Source organism: Artemia sp. Qi Xiang Cuo, chromosome 14 (genome assembly GCF_049724085.1).
Source record: "Artemia sp. Qi Xiang Cuo chromosome 14, ASM4972408v1, whole genome shotgun sequence".
NCBI lineage: Eukaryota > Metazoa > Arthropoda > Branchiopoda > Anostraca > Artemiidae > Artemia > Artemia sp. Qi Xiang Cuo.
In genome coordinates, this window is record NC_142807.1 from 67,368,338 (window position 1) to 67,391,228 (window position 22,891).

Genomic DNA, 22,891 nt, shown 5'->3' on the forward strand with positions numbered 1-22,891 from the left:
GAGAAGGATAGTCACAGATACTCCTTTGTCTATGGCCATTGGTTGTAGATTATTAAAGAGGGTTTATATATTATACATTCTAGCATATGCCCAAAAAATTTCATCCTGCTGAGCAAAAGTTTTAAGAACTATTAAAAGTGCATTTATTTAGCCTCCCAGCTTCAAAGGTCATAATGACATAAAATATACCAATCATCCATAAAGATAATATGAAGGGGGTTACTTATGCACGAATAAAGCATTTTAGACCCATGTCTTCAAATTTCCTATATGTAATATATTTTAGGGGGCAAATACGCTGGTAAAATTTAGGATTCCCCAGGTATACTGTTTAAAACAGAGATTAAATAAAGACAAGTTTTTTTTCAATGAAAGTGAAATACGACTTTAAAACTAAAAACTAGCAGAGAAAATAATATATATATATATATATATATATATATATATATATATATATATATATATATATATATATATATATATATATATATATATATATATATATATATATATATATATATATATATATATATATATATATATATATATATATATATATAAACACAAACTTAACTCCACATTCTTTACGCTCAAATTTGATTTTTTTTTTTCCCAATACATTACAAAAGCAGAAGAGATAATGAAATGGAATTATAGAATATGAAAATATTTAGTATATATGAAAATATGAGAATATTTAAAGAATAAAGGAAATGATTTTAAAGGATATGTTTTCAGTTGAAATGTTTTAAAAGACAATTGGTTGTACTTTTATTGCACTCATAAACGCTCTCAACAAAGTGCTATTAAAGTTTAAGATAAGAGCGAAGGGTTAAAGAGGGAGGACCCGCCTCAAACATGGAATTAATTTCTCTTTGTTTGAAGTTTCAGTCTCGCTCTTTTGGTCATTCTAAAAATAACTTTTTTTTTTAAGTAAAATAAGTAAAACACTTGCAATTGCCCGTTATCTATATCCATTGCGCTCATAAATGATTTTAGTCAAGCGCTATAAAACTTTAAAGAAACGAGTGGAGGGTTGAGAAGGGGGATGCCCCGCTCATATACGAAATTATAATCCTCCCCCTCCTCAGTCGAATGACATCCTCCCGAATTTTAGTGGAGATGTTTTAAAGGGCAATTGGTTGTACTTTTGTTGCTTTCATAAACGCTGTCAGCACAGCGCTTTTAAAGTTTAAGGTAAGAACGGGGAATTAAAAAGGGAGGAACCCCTCCCCTCAAACAGTGAATGGATTTCTCTTAGTTTAAGTTTCAGTAGTCTCGCTCTTTTGGTCCTTTGAAAAAAAAAATATTAAGGAAAATAAATTTATTATTTAATAAATTTATTAGTAAAATAAATAAAATGCTTGGTATTGCCCGTTATCTACATCCGTTGCACTCAAAGACGATTTCAGTTTAGCAACAAAAAAATTTAAAGAAACAAGTGGAGAGTTGAGATGGCGGAAGCCCCACTCATTTACGAAATGATGTATGTCCACTTTGTTTTAACGTCACTCTTCTTTTTTCAAGTTGCACTTGAAAAAGTTGTATTTCTTCAATTCTACAGTTTTAAAATGTTTTATGGCTGATTTTCACATTGGGAAACTAACAAAATGAACTGTAAAAAGGTTACGAAAAACTGTTGTGGGTTTACGCTTCAAATCATCAGTGAAACCCAGGAAACGCACTTTAAAGATCAGATCAGCATCGCGGATTAATTAGATTTTTTTTTACTATATATATCGATTTTTTTGCTGTTTAATTCAGTTGTATCTGGCTCTCTGAATTGTCTTCGTTGAAGAAAGAAGCAAAAATGATTTTTGTAAGTAGGCTTACACCTAATTCAATAATTCCTGTGTTAAGATAGAGGATGACCGAAACCATGTCTGGAAGCTTAGTACGGTAGTTAAATAAAAATTTGGAATAAAATTTAAATAAATTTAAATAAATTCTTTTGAATAAATAAAATTTAAATAAATTCTTCTCTAATTATTTTACTGCAAGTTCTTAATCGCATTAACAGGATAATTTAAAACCAAGTGTAGATAATGAGACTAATGGTCTCGGACATAATTGCTAACTTCGGGATGATGCTCAAAAAAGAGGCTCTGAGCCTCGGGAACTGAGCCTCCAGTAAATCTAAAAATGACTACTTTGTGTCAACAAGAACTTTAGGATACAACGTTGCATCTTTTGTTAAGGTTACATATTTTTTAATATTGAAGCAAATAAAAATGTGAACATAGTCTTAAATACCGAAACTCTTATAATATAAAATAGTTTAATATTGTGTTCTTAGATTTTGAAGGTAAATACACACTCGACAGAATTTCTTTTGGGGATCCAGGCTTTCGAGTGGGTATTGAGAAAATTCTAGTGAAAATTGGCAAACTACTCAAAAGTACTGACAGAGAAGAGTAAATAATTGAGATTGGAGGGGGAATAGGGGAGCAAACCTCAAAGGGCCCCCTGTGGGTTTGCTTGGGTACAAAAGAAAATTCTACTGCACTGGAGTCGTTTTTCGAGAAAAGAAGATTTTCGTTATTGTTTCATTTCTTCGCTAACTTGTGTTTTTTTGCGGGGTGGGTATCTTAACGTTTTGATGCTTATCTTTCTGTTTTCTCATTCTCTTTCTACAAACTGGTGATGAGGATATGATCTAAAAATTGATCCAAAATACGTGTCACGTCTGTTGCTATTTGTGGTCTAAATTTCGATTTTTTTTCAGTTTTTTAATCTAAGATTTATCTTAGATGCAATCAGGCTCAATAGGCGGATTCCTAGCATAGCTAATTTTTGGAAAGGAAAAAAAAATTATCAGTAAAGCGACTTTTTTTTAATGTTTCATTTTTTCTAAAAATTAAAAAGAAAAACAGATTTTATTTATAAAATCTTATTAAACCTCAGAGGAATCCAGTTTCAAATAGCTATAACTAATTAGCAGAAATTCACTTACCAAAAGTTGTTAGCATAAGATAATGTACAAGATACTAGAGAATGAGTGAGATAGCCCAAAATGTATGGCAGCTTTGAAGAAAGCAGAACAACCAAATTCGCCCTGCACGATAACCCAGTAGAGAATTCGATTTCTTGGCGATATAATACGAAATTGTGTATATTTCGCAAGATGGACGGTTGCGATTTTTTAATATTATTTTTTTTTTTTTTTTTTTTTTTTAAGAGGGGCTCACATGGAAAGATAATGAGAGAACTCATATGAATGGAAATATAAAGCTCTAGAGTGCCTTTAAAGAATCAAGAGATTTTGCACAAGCAAAATTTAGCTTTTACCAATTTTGTGCTAAAAATTCGCATATAATTTCGGGCCACTGGGCCGGAATACAATCAAACAAAAATGTTGATTAAAAGGATTTGACTTAGGATTAGAAACACGCTACGTATAGAACCTTCCCATTTTAAAGGTCAAAATACCATGCAATGGTACATTTGATCAAAAACATATGTGGCCGTATGAAATGAATATTCATTAAATAAAAAGCGACGAAGACCACACTGACTTTCCGTCATAACAACAAATAAACAAGTAGAACAATAGGGAATTTTTTCTGTAAGACAAGTGCAATTTCAAACTTTAAATGAATATTTAAATGAAAATATAAAAGAGAAACTTACATTAAAATACGACCATTAAAAACAGCCTCAGCATCCTTACTTCAACAGTTCAACCTCGTTTATATTTTGATTTGTCTATAATTTATTGTAGTTAATTTACAAAACTTTTACTATTAAATATATAATTTTAGCTACTTGAATTCATATATAAAATTACTTTATAACAAGTTGCATAAAACGCGTTTACGAAGCAATTATTATTTCAAATAAATAATTTAAACACCTTCAAATCGCAATTATTGAATAATTAATATTTAATATAATACTAATATATTTACAATTATTAAAGGTCATGCACACAATTACTGTGTATAATTATTGCACAATACTTCAAAGCGAACTATTTTATAACTACTCATATTTTTTTTTTTTAAGATACTTCTTATGGCTATTAGTGTGGCAGCTGCATTAGCTGAAGAATTGGTTCCAAAAGAAACAGCCAATGAACATAAAGATTTGAACACTGATTTCACTCATTACAGACATTTTTACAGCCCTTATTATTACAGTGGCCAAAGATGGAAAAGAGACACTTCTGCCGTAAAAGCTTCAGTCGAAGAAGCATTAGAAGGCACAGAAACTAGATATGGCTATTATGGTTACTATCCATCATACGGATACGGTTACCAAAATCCATCTTCCTACAGCTACACTTATCAGTCGTTCGGATATCCACACGGGTACAGAAGCGAAAGAGACACATCTGAAGTGGATGCTTCAGTCAAAGAGACAGAAGAAGATGCAGAAAATAGATATGGTTATTATAGTCGCTATCCTTCCAGCTACACTTATCAGTCGTTTGGATATCCTCATGGTTACAGAGGCAAAAGAGATACGTCTGAAGTGGAAGCTCCAGTCAAAGAAACAGAAGAAGATGCGGAAAGTAGATATGGTTATTTTAGTCGCCTTCCTTCCAGCTACACTTATCAGTCATTTGGATATCCTCATGGTTACAGAGGCAAAAGAGACACATCTGAAGTGGAAGCTCCAGTCAAAGAGGCAGAAGAAGATACAGAAAACAGACATGGCTATTATGGACGCTATCCTTCCAGCTACACTTATCAGTCTTTTGGATATCCTCTCGGATACAGAGGCAAAAGAGACACATCTGAAGTGGAAGTTCCAGTCAAAGAGGCAGAAGAAAATACAGAAAACAGACATGGCTATTATGGTCGCTTTCCTTACAGCTACACTTATCAGTCGTTTGGATATCCTCATGGTTACAGAGGCAAAAGAGACACTTCTGCCGTGAAAGCTTCAGTCGAAGACGGATTAGATATGGCTTCAGTCGAAGACAGAAACAGTAGATATGGCTATTATGGTCACTATCCCTCATACGGATACAGGTATTACCCGTCCAGGTATGAGTATGGAGTATATCCCTGGTAAAAGCAACTAACTTGTACCTTCTCCTTTTTGTTTTTTATTAAATTAATAACAAATTGATGTAAGATGTTGCTTTTCTAATATTTATCGAAAAAAGTAGCCATAGGCCGGATAATTATTTTTTTTACTTGATTAACTGTTTGTAAAAATGATTGAAAACCAATTACTGTAAGATTGAGTGAGCAGCATTACTAACCCAACTTACCTTCACTAGATCAGTATGCACAATAAATACTGCTTTCTATTCAATGACAATCGTTTATAGCACTGCAGTTAAAAATTAAAGAGGTGACAAGTCTAGAACATTTTGGAATTTAACCTTTAGAAGAAGTAAGAATTCCATTAAATTTACCCCTAATAATGGCATAAAAGCAAAAAAAAAAAAAAATTTGCATAAAGTCATTCAGAGTTTATGAAATAAGGAGAGGAGTCCTTCTCCCTCCTCTGAATCAATCATTGCATAAATTCACCCAACTTATGTTGAATAGGGTATCGGGACTTGTACAGATGTAAACGAACAGAAATTAACAAGGCAAACAAACATGCAACAGGTATTAAAATAAATAAATAAATTTTAAAAGTAAAACTTATTTTGAATACGAAAATGAAGCTGAAAACAAACAAAAACCACTAAAAACATGAGTTTGGCTAATGTACCCTTCCCTAACTGTAAAAGTCTAAAGCCTACTGAGTTATTAGAGCTATAGGCTACTGAATTACTTATATTACAAATATTATCTTTGCACTTATTTCAACATTGAAAACAAAATTAAAATCACAGTTGAATAAAATCTTGAACTGATGAGCTTTCAGTAACCAATATTATTATATATCAAAAATTCAGTTTAATTTTGTTAGTTCTTCCCAAGACTGGTCAAGATACATGTGGTTTTCAGTAAAGCGCCTATGACGCAGTAGGCTTTAGACTTTTACAGTTAGGGAAAGCGGTTCAAGTTCAAGTTCTTTATTAACCAATAAGAAATGTTTTGACAAAACAATCAAATTAATGACCCACAGTGAGAATAACTCGTGTGTGGGTTTATATATATACACACTCAACAATAAATAAATAATACTATCTCCAGATACTGGAATAAAAAGATTGCTCTTCAACTCTCCGTATGGTAACAACAAACAAAATCCGAATAAAATCAAAATAACCAAATAAATAAATTAAAATGAGGAGCATCCACACCAGAAAATAAATCAAATTAATAATTACTGATTAAGTGATTGCTTGTAGCGATTTTTGTTCGTTTTCAGATTGATTTACACATTCGATTTAAGTTTTGGTCATTTTAAGATTTATTCATTTATATTAGTGCCTGTTGCATGTTTGTTTGATATGATTGTTTTTTTTTTTAATTTATGTTCGTCATGGGTTACATTTATTCTTTAATAGTAATTTCTGGTCGTTTTGAGTTTGAATTATTTTAGGTATTTTTTTTATGCTGAACATTTAGGCGGATGTTAGACTAAATCAAAGCAATCTATGAGTATGTAGATTATCAAAAGGGTGACAAAGCAATAATATATTAAATTAAATCTTTCAGAGTAAGTTATGGCAGATTTTGAACTAGTCAGAAGACACTACATGTTTAATACTATTTCTATGGTTACTGTGACTGATGACACTAAAGGTTTTAAGGTGAAAGTAAAGGGAAAGTTTTAATTAAACGAAAAACTAAATGCTTGCAGGTTTTCAAAAGGGCATATAAGTAACACCATAGACAGCGCTGCTCTATCATAGCTATTAATACCATTGGAACTATTAAAGAAGCTAATTTGATTGGAAATTAGAAGTTCCAGTTCCCTTTTTAAAAGTCAAAATTGATAGGAGGGCAATTAGCCCTCCTCCATAGCCCATAATTTTCCAAACACTTCCAATAAAAATTTTGGGACATCCATTATATTCAGCATAGTTGAACGGTCCAGCAACTATGCCTCTAGGGTAGTTCAAATCCCCCCCAGTTATGCAATTTGCTCATTATGCTTTAAAACTAAATGTTTTCTTTGAAAATAAATTAAAAGGCTGTGTACACTGGATGTCAATAAGATATTCCAAGAACGATTGAGGGTATTAAGTTGGCAATTTAACTAAATCAAATGAGTGCGAGTGTATTTAGGTTGTCAAACAGCAGATACTTTTTTGCGAATGGTAGTAAGTTTTATTTTTCAGGTCAACTAGAGGAGGCATAAAACAAAATTAAACAATAGGTCACTATTTGTGTCAAGATTTCGTGTCAAGGAAATGTTATTTTCTTTATCCATGAAAAAAGACTATGTCAATAAAAAAACAAAAAGAATCTTTTCCTAAAATTAAGTTTTCCAAAAAATGAATCTTTTCCAAAAAAATAAGTCTTCAAAGAAAATTAAAGATCTCCATTAAACCAAAAAATGAGCAGGAATAAAATCGAACAATCTACCACGCGTAAAACTACATTCCCTGAAAGTTCCCACTTAATATCCTATCCCATTCCGGATATACGACCTTTTGACAACCTGCATGCACATAGTGTGTTTTGATTTAATTCGATCAAAACATAATTTCAAAACATAATCTTTCCTCTCAATATTCTCTTAAATTTTACCGTTATACCCTTAACCTTAGTAGTACTAGTATTATAGTAGAAGAATTAATAGTAGTGGGAGGAGTATTAGTATTAAAGTTGTATTAGCAGTAGCAGTGACTAGTAGCAGCAATATTAGTGCCAGTAATATTTTGCATATATTTTCTTTTTGTCAGTTGAACATCCCACTCATGATGCCCTGGATTCTTCAGCTTGATACAACAAGCTGTTTCTAAGATATTGCTCATACGCCATTTTGACAATCTGTATGCACATAGTATGTTTTGATTTCGCTCAACTTTACCCTTAACATTTCCTTATATTATCACCTCCATATCCTCAGCCTTAGCAGTAGTCGCTACATAAGCGGTAGTTGTAGAAGCAGTTACAGTAGTAGCAGGAACAACAGTAGTAGTAGCGTGTAAATATTTCCTTTATGGTCAATTGATCGTCCCCCCTATTCCCTGAAAGTTCCGAATTAATACCCTCAGTCATTCCTGAGTTACGCCTTTTTGACAATCTGTATGCACATAATATATTTGATTTAGTTCAACATCTCCCTCAACATCATCTTAAAGCTTAGGTGAAAGCCTTAGGTATTTTTGAACACTAAAGGTCAAACACGCCCTTTCCCAATAACAAATACTAGATGTAAACAATGGGCGAACTGCATATCTTACAGACCTTGCCCCAAGGGCTGCGGGAGGGGGGTTGACATCCCCAAAAACATAGTTTCTGGATCTTTCGACTATGCTAAACAAAATGGCTATTTCAAAATTTGAATTGGATTTGTTTGGAAAATTAATGGGCGTAGGGGGGGGGGGCGCTGTTTAACCTCCAATCGCTTTTGAATTTTAAAAAGGGCACTAAAACTTTCAATTTCCGGTCGAATGAACTCCTGAAGTTCAGTGGAGATGTTTAAAAGGACAATTGATTGAACTTTTGTTGCACTCATAAACGCTGTCAGCACAGCGCTATTAAAGTTTAAGGTAAGAACGGGGAATTAAAGAGGGGGGATCCCCCTCAAACATGGAATAAATTTCTCTTAGTTTAACTTTCAGTAGTCTCGCTCTTTTGGTCCCTTGAAATAAAAAAAGTTTTATGAAGTAAAATAAATTTATTAACTTAATAAATTTATTAGTAAAATAAATAAAATGCTTGGTATTGCCCGTTATCTACATCCGTTGCACTCAAGGGCGATTTTAGTTTAGCAATAAAAAAAATCAAAGAAACAAGTGGAGAGTTGAGGTGGCGGAAGCCCCATTCATTTACGAAATGATGTATGTCCACTTTGTTTTAGCGTCACTCTTTTTTTTCAAGTTTCACTTGAAAAAAGTTGTATTTCTTCAATTCTACAGTTTTAGAATAATTTATGGCTGGTTTTCACATCGGGAAACAAACAAAATGAACTGTAAAAAAGTTACGAAAAACTGTTGTGGATTTACGCTTCAAATCATCAGTGAAACCCAGGAAACGCACTTTAAAGATCAGATCAGCATCCCGGGTTAATTAGATTTTTTAACTATATATATCGAAATTTTTGCTGTTTAATTCAGTTGTATCTGGCTCTCTGATTTGTCTTCGTTGAAGAAAGAAGCAAAAATGACTTTTGTAAGTAGGCTTACACAAAATACCACTAATTTCTGTATTAAGATGGATGATGACCAGGGTTACCACCACTGGTGATTTATCACCAGATCTGGTGATTTTTCATCCTTCTGGTAATTTTTCATCCTCCTGGTAATTTCCTTGAATATGGCGATACTTGGTGATTTTCTTTTTTAATTTGGTGATTTTCTACAGAAGTGGTTGCCATTCAATGCATGACTGGTTTCCACTGTCTTACTGAGGTGAAATAATCAGTGAGATATTTTCTGTCTTTTTTATTCGTTATTTCGAAAGAATGGTGTAATTTTGAGCTTTTCTGTATCCTTTTAGCTCGGCAATCGGCTTCCCCGTAGTTACAAATTTTAATTTATAAATACATGTGTGTCCCATATGGGCCATGTGTGCTATAAACGGATTGAGGCTCAGAAACAAAAAAATAATTTCTCAGGTAAAGAAAGCATAGTCCCACATGAACATAAATTCAGCAGCCTAGGATAGTTTTTTTTTTTCAAGGGACTTAACAATCTCAGGGAAAGGGAAGAAAAGATACTAGGTTTTGAACGCAACATATATTTGTTTTTGGAGTCTTGAACACACTAAACTATAATATCTTCTTAAATCTTTCTGGTTCTTCAAGCTTTGGTTACACCTAGCCTACTTGCCTATGATACAGACAGAAACATGCAGAGTTAGCCCGAAACAGGACTGATAGTAGGCTCAGCCTAACTTAGTTTCTGATCGGAGTTTGCTCAGAAATTAATCTTTAGCATTAAAGTAAATGGGCTCTTGGATGGAGAAGTTTATAAGCTAAATTTTTATCTGAGTTTCTTATGTACAGAATGTTGACATGGGACAAGCCTCACTAGAAATTTTTCATAGTTGATGCTACATGGGCTGAATTAACCTCAGTATAGGTGTTCTGTTTTATTATTCCTACAGTTAGCAAGTAATCTTGAGACGAAGAGAGGAAATATGCTTTATTCCTTTCTTTCAAGCTCTTTTTCACTGATGTTTCTGGCCAGTTATATTATATTACCATTTTGTGCATTCAGCAGATAAATCAGGAGTGTAAAGTCAAACAATTTACATGGCTGCCAAATAAATGTTTTTATGTATCAAAAAAGACAAATTGAAGTTATTGATAATAAGTTATTAGCAGTACATTGGTCTTGATCTTTGAGTATTTTAGGTCATTTTCTTGTCTAGGTCGTAAGGCTAATACTCAAATCTTGATCATCATCTTGTAGTCTCCTGTCATGAAATCTTGTCAGCATCATTGATCTGCTGTCATAGATCAAGAAAGAAAAGTACCTGAACCTTCACATTGATGATTTCGACCACTGATGTTTCGATAGTTTCGACCGATAGTTTCGACAGATAGTTTCGACCACTGATGCACGCAGACGATGCAATCCGTTCCAAAACTGGCGACAATCCAACAAAATTTTTGTCAGTCCTGTCTGAATGTAAGAACGGAGAAAGTGATTTTCTTTTTCCTACTAGTGCTCCAGCACAGAGGCAGTTTTCGCTGCTAAAGATCATCAAAAGTCCCCTCTAAAATAAATTAAAGCCAGAAACTTTAAGTGCTTTGATGCATGTACACAGGTTTGTTGAAGACCCAGCAACATGTGAAATTTCCTATTGACTAGTCACAAGGGCTAGGTTGTGGAAAAGGGAAGAACAGTAGCACAAAGTACGTTCTTTTGTGATAGCCTTTAATATTTTTTATCTTTTTCTGTTTCATATTTGAAGAGCACAGAATTGTTTTTTTCGTTTAAATCTTCTGCAAAAACTTCTGCAACTTGATATGATCCTATATGTATGATATGATTTATTATGATACACTATATTTGATATGATTTGAATTACAGATTTTGATTTGATAATATTTGAATATTGACAGATTTGGTTTCCTTGTGTATAATATGCACTACCATTTAGGACTAGTACATGATCAATACGAGGTTTTCGCTAAATTGTACTAGAGAGGACGGTGTGTCGTCTCTGTGTGTTAGTCGTCTGTGTGTGTGTCTTTTCTGTGTGTGTGTGTCGTCTCTGTGATTGTGTCGTCTCTGTGTTTGTGTCATCTCTGTGTGTGTGTCGTCTCTCTACAGTTGGTATCCTTACGTATATTTATATCCTAGTATCCTAGTACGTATATTTCTGCCTAATATGAAACTAATGAATAATAGTAAACGTTGCTCTGTACTTCAAGTAGTCTGTGTTCAGCTAAAGGCATCCTTCTCATTTCGAATTTGAGGACAGGACTCATGGATAGCTATAAGATACTATAAGTATTCACGTCCCTTTTTTATGTCTACAATGGTTATCTAAATTGTTAGATTTAGAAAACTGTAGCATTAGACCTAAAATTCTTGAAGATTCAAAGTAGGTCTTTGGAATTCATTCCCGAGGTCACGAACTGACGCATTAATTAACCGAGCTGGCGACAATGAATTTATTACAGGACAAGGAGGGCAGCCCCGTCAGATACATTTTGGCCAGCTGTGGGTTCGCAAAAGAAATGCTGTTAAAAACTTAATGATGAAATCTGTTTCTGTTGGCTGGTAGAATTGCATGCTCTCTGGCTCTTGTGTTTTTTTGCTAAGATGCTTCTTTTATATGATACCTCCAAATCACAGTATTTAGATGGTCGGCCACAGCAGGGCTCTTGCATAAGGAACCAGGTCAGGGAAATACGATTTATCATCGCTTGTCCGATATTTCCGCTTAGACTTGGCCCATGAAAATTTTACAGAGGTAAAAGAAATATATAAGAAATCGACACTATTTGAGTGGCCTTTTTCAGAACTAAAGTTTACCATTAAGGATACCGACTGTGGCAGGGGGATTAAAACCGCTCTTAAGCAAATGAAGTTCGATTTGAGGACAAAAGAGGATTATTGTGGTTATTCTTATCAATGGAAACCTAGAAAAAAGAAAAGAAAAGATCTTGCAAAGTAAAGACAAAGAAAAGTAAAATAGTAAATATTTTGTAATGTTTCATTCGGATTGAGCGTCAATGAAACAGGTTCTAACTAACTGAAGCACTTGAGTGTTTGCCGTATAATATACAAGTATCAAATCTGGCTTTACCAGACAATATATTTTCCTCTACACTTAACTACTAGGAATAACAATAGTAGGCTAATCGGTAAGAGAGATGACATGAAACTTAGAATTTAGTTGGTAAGAAATTTAGTTAGAAAATTTGGTCTTTACTTGGAATCCGGAATGTTACATGCCTCAATACGGATTAGTCTTTTTAATGACATTAAACTTAATTAAATTAATACCTTTACTTTACTGCAGTTAATTTACAAAATTTTGACTATTACATTTATGATTTTAGTTGCATACAGTCACATTTAAAATTACTGGATAACTTGTATAAAAACGCGTTTACGAAACAATTATTATTTAGAATAAATAATTTTAACGCTTTCAAACCACAATTATTATATAACTAATATTTCGTATAATACTAAATATTCACAATTATGAATGTTCATACACACATTACACTGTACAAATACTGCACAATACTTCAAAGTGTACTATTTTATAACTATTCATATTTTTTTAGATGCTCCTTATTACTCTTGGTGTGGCTGCTGCATTAGATGAAGAATCGGTATCAAATGAAATAGCCACCGAGCCTCAAGATCTAAACACTGATGCCACTCATTACGGACATTATTACCGCCCTTATTATTATAGTGGCCAAAGATGGAAAAGAGACACATCTGCCGTGAAAGCTTCAGCCGATGAGGCATTAGAAGGGATAGAAACTAGATATGCCTATTATGGTCACTATCCATCATAGGGATATGGTTATTCATCTTCTTACAGCTACACTTATGAGTCGTTTGGATATCCTCTCGGATACAGAGGCACAAGAGACATATTTGAAGTGAAAGATCCAGTCTAAGAGGCAGAAGAAGAAGCGAAAAACAGACATGGCTATTATGGCCGCTATCCTTCCAGCTACACTTATCAGTCTTTTGGATATCCTCTCGGATACAGAGGCAAAAGGGACACATCTGAAGTGGGAGCTCCAGTCAAAGAGGCAGAAGAAGATGCAGTGAACAGACATGTCTATTATGGTCGCTATCCTTATAGCTAAACTTATCTGTCTTTTGGATATCCACACGGGTACAGAGGCAAAAGAGAAACATCTGAAGCGGAAACTCCAGTCCAAGAGGCAGAAGAAGATGCAGAAAAAAGACATGGCTATTATAGTCGCTATCCTTCCAGCTACACTTATCAGTGTTCTGGATCTCCCCTCGGATACAGAGGCAAAAGAGACACATCTGAAGTGTAAGCTCCAGTCAAAGAGGCAGAAAAAGATACAGAAAACAGACATGGCTATTATGGCCGCTATCCTTCCAGCTACACTTATCAGTCTTTTGGATATCCTCTCGGATACAGAGGCAAAAGAGACACATCTGAAGTGGGAGCTCCAGTCAAAGAGGCAGAAGAAGATGCAGTAAACAGACATGTCTATTATGGTCGCTATCCTTATAGCTAAACTTATCAGTCTTTTGGATATCCACACGGGTACAGAGGCAAAAGAGAAACATCTGAAGCGGAAACTCCAGTCCAAGAGGCAGAAGAAGATGCAGAAAAAAGACATGGCTATTATGGTCGCTATCCTTCCAGCTACACTTATCAGTGTTTTGGATCTCCCCTCGGATACAGAGGCAAAAGAGACACATCTGAAGTGTGAGCTCCAGTCAAAGAGGCAGAAAAAGATGCAGAAAACAGACATGGCTATTATGGTCACTATCCTTCCGGCCACACTTATCAGTCGTTTGGATATCCTCTCGGATACAGGTGTAAAAGAGACACAACTGAAGTGGAAGCTTCAGTCAAAGAGGCAGAAGAAGATGCAGTAAACAGACATGTCTATTATGGTCGCTATCCTTATAGCTAAACTTATCTGTCTTTTGGATATCCACACGGGTACAGAGGCAAAAGAGAAACATCTGAAGCGGAAACTCCAGTCCAAGAGGCAGAAGAAGATGCAGAAAAAAGACATGGCTATTATAGTCGCTATCCTTCCAGCTACACTTATCAGTCTTCTGGATCTCCCCTCGGATACAGAGGCAAAAGAGACACATCTGAAGTGTAAGCTCCAGTCAAAGAGGCAGAAGAAGATACAGAAAACAGACATGGCTATTATGGACGCTATCCTTCCAGCTACACTTATCAGTGTTTTGGATCTCCCCTCGGATACAGAGGCAAAAGAGACACATCTGAAGTGTGAGCTCCAGTCAAAGAGGCAGAAAAAGATGCAGAAAACAGACATGGCTATTATGGTCACTATCCTTCCGGCCACACTTATCAGTCGTTTGGATATCCTCTCGGATACAGGTGTAAAAGAGACACAACTGAAGTGGAAGCTTCAGTCAAAGAGGCAGAAGAAGAAACATAGCGACAGGCATATGACTATTTTCTTTACTTGATTTACTGTTTGTAAACATGATTGAAAACCAATTACTGTAAGATTGAGTGAGCAGCATTATTACCCAACTTACCTTCGCTAGATCATTATGCACAATAAATACTGCTTTCTATTCAATGACAGTCGTTTATAGCACTGCAGTTCAAAATTAAAGAGGTGACAAGTCTATAGCATTTTGTAATTTAATCTTTAGATGAAATAGAGATATCATTAAATTTAGTTTAAGTAATGACATAAAAGCAGAAAAGAAAAATTGGTTTGAAGCCATTCTGAATTTATTCAATAAGGAGAGGGTTCTCTCTCAATCAATCATTAAATAAATCCATTCAATTTTTTTTGAATTGGTCTCAGGACTTATACAGACTGCCATTAGTGTTTCAGGTTTTCCACAAATGCTTCATGGTCGTAAGCGTTACTTTAGAAATTTATTGATATGACTATAGTTGTAGAGTATAATTAAATGCCTAGTAGCTCCCCCCCCCCAGTTGTGAATTTTGATGTAGAGTCATTTCACTAATTTCCAGAATATTAAACGAAAACACACATTTAATATGATTTATGTAACGACTTGGAACAATATTTAAGTTAAAAATAAAAATAAAACGCTCAAATCTGAATGCTAAGAGTAACTGAGAAGATAATCATCAAATGCTGCTTTTGTAAAAGTTAAATAAAAAAGAGAAAAGATCTACAATTAACGTAATTGCGAAGAGCAAGCAAGTAAAAGACCTATGCTCATGAATTGTGCCCAAAACTCTATAACTCAAATTTTAAAAAGCAAATAAAAGAAATCCATTTTACGTTGATTCCAAATATATAAAATGCATAAGGCTTAGAATTAATAGCTTAAGAAAATTTATATATTTTTAGAAAGTTAAAATAAATTTTAAAGGAAAAAAAGAACTTTCTCAGGGGTCCAAATTCCCAAGGGAAAGGGGCAATTCTTGTTGCTCTTTTAGTTTTATTATTAAAGAAAAATTATATTTATATTTTCTAGTTTAATTTATTAAAAAATATTCTTTTGAAAATCCTCTGCATGGTAATTTGATGCTTATTTCAAAACCTATGGGACGATGGACAATGTCGCTCCCTCCTGACCACCCCTAATTGACACTATATAACATCCCTATGAAAACCTATATAGCCTACAAATGTATACCCCAAGGTGTATAAGTTAGCGATATCTGAGGAGTATGATTTTGTCAAAAAAATGTCAACACCCGCAATTAGTCACTAACGGACTGTCGATATGCCTCTGGTGTTTCAAATGAATACATGGGCAACGGAAGCTACCTATTTAAATCTAAAAAGATACAGAGACACTATCCAGAGTAAGTCCAACTAATCATAAAAAAAAAAAATTGCCAGATAGCACAACAGACAGAAAAGAGCCACTTTTGTGAGAAAAAAAAACAACAGCAAAAAAACACAACTATTGATACATGGTAACAGGGTACCAATCGCAGAGATGAGCTTTCATCCATACAATTTCAATTGCTTTTATTCTAAAGACAAACAAAGGGGTAGTTTTTTTTAAGTTTTTCATTTTAATACGTAAAAGCATAAGCTAAAATCACTCTTATTTTGTGCTTTTGAGCAGCCAGGAATATTCATTCATTTTTTTAATGATTTTTAGGAATATCTATTTCTAAATCTATAAGTATATTTTATTGAAGAATGTGCTTTTATTCATTCGTGTTTTTGAAATAAAGTCAGCATTAATAATTGTTTGGAAAGAAACTTTTTTTTATCGAAAAGATAATTTTTCTGAAATTACAATTTAGGAGCTTTTCACTTTGTAGGAAAGTTGTCGAGCAAACGAACTTTTAAGAAAGGATTTACAGCCCAAATTAGGGTTTCAGAACAAACTTGGGCTAGAAATGACAGTAGTTGGCTATTTTTTGTTTGACTTTACGCTTTGGCATATCAGTGATGCATTAACTCAACCTTGCAAGGATCCTGGCCTGCAGAGGTCAGTGGAGCATGACGGTCCCAAGCCCGTAAAATGAGGAGGGTTGGGCGATGGGTTTGCGACCTATCCCCGTAAAATTCCAAATTGCAAAAGAAACATCGATGATATTCTCGGATACCCCACTACACCATTCGACGACGACCTCAGCACGCCCACGGACACGATTTATGACAGCAAAACTAATACGAAATTTGGATTTTGGAATGTAAGGACACTAAACCAGCTGACTCAACTGACACTAAACTCAGAGAGATGAAGAAGTATAAGCTAGATCTCCTTGCTCTAAGCGAAGTCAGGTGGATTGGATCTGGACATGAACAACTAGGAGAGGGTTACTCACTAACTTACAGTGGAAATGAATCCTGGCACCGGGCTGGAGTTGGGATAATACTGTCTGACCAGCCCACTAAAGCACTAGTTGAATGGAAGCCAGTCAGTGAGAGATGCTTACTTGCAAGATTTTTAACCAACCATCTGAAAATTTCAATCATTGCATGTTATGCTCCTACAAATGATGCAGACGATACTGATAAGGAGTCATTCTACCAAGCTTTTCAGTCGTTGACATAAGAAGTCCCATCACATGACCTTCTTTGTGTGGTTGGGGACTTCAATGCAAAGGTCGGAGCAGAAAGATACTACTGTCCACAAGTCCTAGGGAGACACGGTCTAGGTGAAATGAACGAGAACGGAGCCCTCCAGGGTGCACTATGCTCTGAGTGATGATCTTATGGTCGGCACAACTCAGTTTGAACATAAAACCATCCACAAACAGTCATGGATCTAGCCAGACGGCAGGACGAAGAACCAAATAGATCATTTCCTAATCTCAAGGAGATGGTGGACAAGTCTTCTGGACGTACGTGGCTTCAGAGCGGCAGATGCCCAGTCGGACCACATCCTGATGGTAGCAAAATTGAAAGTCAAGTTGAAAGTGCCCAAAAACGCAAAGTTGAATTCTACGCAGCTTTATGATGTGGACAAGTTACATGTCCGAGAAACCGGAAAAAAATTTTGTTTTGAGTTGAAGAACTCATTCATTCCGCTTGAAATATAAAACGGCGCAGACAGCCCGGAAACAGCGTGGCAAAACAGGAAGACAACTTACAATCAAGTTGCACTGGATGTGCTCAAAAGAAACCGAAGAAAAGATGGATATCACAAGAAACTTGGAAACTAATCAACGAGCGCAATGACTTGAGATAGCAAATTTTCTCTGCTGGCGGCGACAGACCTTCAGTCTTCGCAAATGTCCTATATAGAATAAAAGACAAAGAAATCAAGAAGTCGGCAAAAGCTGACAAGCGGAGATGTTTAGAAGAGAAGGCTAGACTAGCAGAGGAAGCAGCTAGAAAAGGAGACTCCAAAGCAGTTTACAGGCTCACAAATGAAATGCTAGGAAAGCTGCCCAGTAGATCCAGCCAAGTCAAAGACGAGAGAGGAAATATTCTCACCGAAACTGAGAAAATTGACGAGAGATGGGTATCCCACTTCGAAAAGCTTTTAAATAGACCGAGACCAACTGCCCGAGAAAGTATCCCTTCTATGCCCTTTCTTAACCTTAAGATTGACGAAAATCCCCCAACATCTGCGGAAATACTTGTTGCAGTGAAGAAACTCAAGAATGGAAGATCATCTGGTGAAGACTGCATAACTTCGGAAATTATCAAGGCATCAATGAGGACATGCATCTCAGTGTGGATAAGACTGATTGCAACAGTCTGGCAGTTTGAAAAGGTCCCTGGCGACTGGACTAAAGGGATAATTGTTAAGATATTTAAGAAAGGTGATGCTCTTAACTGCGATAACTGGCGAGGCATAAACCTAATATCAGTACCAAGTAAGGTTGTAGCGTTTGTAATACTCGAACGACTGAAAAAAGAACTCGATCCCTATCTGAGAGAAGAGCAAAATGGCTTTCGTACCGGTAGATCTTGTTCAGACTTCAAATTCACGGTCAGGACTCTGATAGAAGAAGCAAATGAGTGGTCCAACAAAATATACATACTCTTCATTGATTTTGAAAAGGCTTTCGATTCCGTCGACCGTGACACACTCTGGGAAATTCTACAGTATTGTGGTGTCCCCAAGAAATTAATAAGTTTGATCATGGCCTTCTATGAAAATACGGAATGCTGCATAAAGACAGAGAACGGAACAACTAGCTACTTCAAAATTATGTCAGGAGTGCGTCAAGGATGCGTTTTATCACCCTTTTGATTTGTAATTTTAATGGATTATGTTTTGAGAGAAGCGGCTGGCTTCGGAATAACAGTCGTAAATAAAATCCTTTTAAACATCGACTTAATATATGTTGTGGCACTCGTGGAAATGGCGAAGCAGTGATTCCATGAGATTCCTGGCAAAGTGAGAACTGCAGCGAAGACAGGCGGCCTAAGCATCAACACAGACAAGACTAAATCAATGGCAACATCAGACTCGCCAGTCGAGCTCCTGCACAAAAATCGTAGAGTTGAACAAGTCCATGAATTTAAGTATCCTGGAAGCTGGGTCGATTACACAGGAAAGGTGCAAAATGAGGTCAAGAGAAGAATTGGCATGGCAAACGCTGCTTTCAACAAACTTAAGCCAGTATGGAAATCAAAGAAGTACTCGCTTGCACTAAAGCTGCGACTTCTTAATAGCAATGTTTTGTCCGTGCTATTGTATGCCAGTAAGTGCTGGAAACTAGATGTTGGAACAGAGAAAAGACTCATAGCTTTCGAAAATATTTGCTGGAGACGCATTCTTAATATCGGTTGGCGTTAAAAAGTCAGCAACATAGAGGTCCACAGAAGAACTGGTCAACCGCTTATTACTAAATTGATTAAGAAGAAAAGATGAAGCTATCTTGGCCATGTCCTTAGGATGGAGGACTCAAGAATCCCATACCAGGTTCAACAATGGCAGCCGCGTGGGCGTTGACAGAGGGAAAGACCGAGAAACACGCTCAGACGCACGTACGATCGTGATCTACGCAGTGCTCACACATCACTACAACCCCAGTGGGAGGATGTAGTCGCCGCAGCGCCAATACATGACGTTTACCGAGGCTTCGTCGATGCCCTATGCGCCCCAGATGGCTCAGAAGGACCTAAGTAAGTAATTGGTTAGTTCTACATTCTCTATCTTGGAGATGGGAACTCAGTGCTGTAATTCTAGTTTGGAGGGATCTAATACATGTTGGACATATCAAATTTCCAATTGGAGGAAAGATATTAATATATATATATATATATATATATATATATATATATATATATATATATATATATATATATATATATATATATATATATATATATATATATATATATATATATATATATATATATATATATATATATATATAATCTATCTATCTATCAATCTATATTATCTATCTCTGAGATAGGAATTCAGTGCTGTAATTCTAATTTGTAGGGATCTAATCCATTTTGGAGATATCAAATTTCCTGATTGGAGGAAAAATACTAAAAAATATATATATAATTTAAAACCTTGATATGATGCGGAAAATTTGAACACATGATGAAAGTAATTTTGATTTCTACACCAATCAAAACATGACCTAAGGAGGAGCATGGAATAAGAAACCACTATCGAAATAAAGGAATCAAAGGGAAAAGAAAAGGGCTGAACTGCGTGTGAAATGCATTTCGCATTTTAAAGTTCCCTCCGATAACTATAGTTGCGTTGGGGTTCTTACGTAAGCAAAAATAGTAAGACAAAACAAAAGAATCAATAAAAAAAAATATTCGATCAACTGGAAGAGGGCCAAAAAACCGTCTTTTTTTATCGATTGGCAGAAAATTTGAATACGTAGAACCTTAACCCCAACTTAACCCTAATATACAAAAAAGTTTTAGGCTGGGGACTAAGGATTCCCAAAAGTAAGGTAATAAAATGGTCCAAAAAACTAACATATTTTTAATTTTTAACGTTTTCGAATGAATTTTGATTAAATATATTTTAATTGGTAATATGTATCCAAGAAGAAATGATTTGTAAAAGCATTGAAAGAAGAAAGGAAAAATTACATCAACCCAAAATTATAGAAAGAGGGAATAAGCAAATAAAAAGAAAAAAACAACAACTGCATTTCTCTATCATTGAACATAATTTATCGCAAAAATAATAGAAAGAATAAAATGAAACTTAAGAAGCTGCTTGGAATAAGAAACCGATATTGCAATGAAGGAATTAAAGAAAATGCGAATTGGAAATAAAAAGAAAATAAAGGAAAAAAAACAGACTTACCTGCGTGTCAAATACATTTCGCATTTGAACATTCCAGCCAGTAACCAATGCTGCGTTATCGCTCTTACAGTCGTGACAAACCTAGAAAAAACATATAATCATGATAACAAACTTCCCATTCTCAAATATATATTTCAACTAGTATATAAACACAAATTGGTTATTTCGTATGTTTAACATTGAGAAAAACCAATAGCGTGTGAAAGTGACCCCAAAGAATACTGTTATTTTAAGAGCTGATCCCGAACACTTTTTTCACTTTTTATTTAAAAATCAACAATAGGAACTGACTTTTTATATTTCGATTTAAAATAGGGCTATTTAAAGAATAATGCCCCGACCCAGGAAATACAACTTGTGCCCTTCAACAAAAGGCTTGGGCTATACGGACCTCCTTAATGTATTTCGGGATTCTATTTTACCACACAACGAAAAAACGAGCAACTTAAAACTCAAAATGTCAGAAATTAGCATGAGTAGGGCTCAAAACCCCTATGCCTTCCCAAGGCCAGGACATAATTAGCACTTTTATCTTTTGGGGCATAAATATACTTGAAAGTTCAATTTCCCTCTTTAAGGTAAAAAACTAACGAAGCTGAGCCTCGCGAAATTAAAACAAGAAGAAACAGGGGGCCTAACTGAACATATTTTTAGAAAATTTAGTGCTGTTTATTGATACAATAAATAACCAAGTCAAACTCAAAACGAGCAGAAATTAACATGAGTAGGGCTCAAAACCCCTATGCCTTCCCAAGGCCAGGACATAATTTGCACTTTTATCTCTTGGGGCATAAATAACCGAACAGAAATTACAACAAATAACCGAGTCAAACTCTAAACGAGCAGAAATTAACATGAGTAGGGCTCACAACCAGGGTTGCCAACTTTTCGGTCCATAAATATGTCCCCTGAGTATCCAAAATTATGTCATTTTTAGCCAAAATATGTTCATATGTCGTCTTAAATATGTCCAAAATATGTCCATCTTCAAATCTCAGAACCTAGAAGCTAGTTTTCTTATCAATTGGGATATTGACCAAAAGACACTTTGGAAACATCTTTCAAAGCGGCCAGTCAACATCAGATATATTCAAAACGAAAAAAAACATTTAATACAAGCACAAAACTCATAAAAACAAGTAAACACTAGAAATAATTTGTTGGAGCTTAAGGAGCTGGATAATTTGTGGAGCTTAAGATTAGTCTTCTAGCGAGAATTCATCTTGAAAATTATGTTCAGCCTTATTTCTATGAGAGTCAGCCTTATTTCTTCCTTTGCTAGCTATTTACCAATCGGAGTATTTCTCCTGCAACGTTCCAGAACGCCAAATAAGTTGCTTGACATACAACTAGTCGTTTGCATTAGAAAACCATTCCGTAATTTGGTTTTGATGTTACCAAGTAGCGTAATCTGTCTTTCAGCAGCTACTAAGAGTGTGGTAGGCCACATAACGTTAGCATAAAATCACAAAGATCCTTGTATTTTCCTTTATTCTTAGCATCCTTACATTTTCTTGGGGCAGACCAGAAAACTGATGGATTTGCTTATTCGGAACGGAAATTAAAAGTTCTAGTGCCCTTTTTCAGTGACCAAAAAGAATGGAGGGCAACTAGGCCCCCTCCCACGCTCATTTTTTTCCCAAAGTCACCGGATCAAAATTTTTTGATAGCCATTTTGTTCAGCATGTTCGAAAAATACAATAACTATGTCTTTGAGGATGACCCCCACAGTCTCCGGGGGACGGTCTGCAAGTTATGAACTATGTCCAATTTTTACATATAATACTGGTTATTGGGAAGTATACAGAAGTTTTCAGGGCAAATTTTTTCTGGTAGTTGGGGGGGGGTCGGGTTTTACGTGGGAGGAGCTTTCATGGAGGAAGGGACATTGCTATGAAGGGGGCGTCGGATTTCCCAGCATTATTTAAAAAACAATAAGAAAATAAATAAAAAAAAAAATTTTTCAACTGAAAGTAAGGAGCAACACCAAAACTTTTT

At 35.1% G+C, this 22,891-nt stretch overlaps 3 protein-coding genes across 8 annotated transcripts in view; 2 read left to right on the forward strand and 1 right to left on the reverse strand.

The window, feature by feature from the left end:
* egl (Egl_like_exo domain-containing protein) overlaps positions 1-22,891 on the reverse strand; it is a 128,113-nt gene that overhangs the window by 76,391 nt on the left and 28,831 nt on the right. For both annotated transcript variants that reach the window (XM_089100764.1, XM_089100763.1), the window contains exon 3: positions 20,894-20,974. In XM_089100764.1, the coding sequence (XP_088956890.1) occupies positions 20,894-20,974 (81 nt within the window). The remainder of the gene's footprint in view (positions 1-20,893; positions 20,975-22,891) is intronic.
* Positions 1,783-10,576, forward strand: LOC148944779 (uncharacterized). 3 transcript variants are annotated; one of them, XM_089099678.1, is made up of 3 exons: positions 1,783-1,819; positions 4,006-4,991; positions 10,442-10,576. In XM_089099678.1, exons 1-3 carry the CDS (start codon positions 1,811-1,813, stop codon positions 10,452-10,454), a joined length of 1,008 nt encoding a protein of 335 aa, XP_088955804.1. In that variant the 5' UTR covers positions 1,783-1,810; the 3' UTR covers positions 10,455-10,576. The 3 variants fall into 3 exon arrangements, with proteins under 3 accessions (XP_088955804.1, XP_088955806.1, XP_088955803.1); XM_089099680.1 differs by having other exon boundaries at positions 10,401-10,530; XM_089099677.1 differs by lacking the exon at positions 10,442-10,576 and having other exon boundaries at positions 4,006-5,076.
* LOC148944780 (uncharacterized) lies at positions 9,170-14,738 on the forward strand. 3 transcript variants are annotated; one of them, XM_089099681.1, is made up of 2 exons: positions 10,548-10,660; positions 12,781-14,738. In XM_089099681.1, exon 2 carries the CDS (start codon positions 14,099-14,101, stop codon positions 14,660-14,662), a length of 564 nt encoding a protein of 187 aa, XP_088955807.1. In that variant the 5' UTR covers positions 10,548-10,660; positions 12,781-14,098; the 3' UTR covers positions 14,663-14,738. The 3 variants fall into 2 exon arrangements, with proteins under 3 accessions (XP_088955808.1, XP_088955807.1, XP_088955809.1); XM_089099682.1 differs by lacking the exon at positions 10,548-10,660 and adding an exon at positions 9,170-9,197.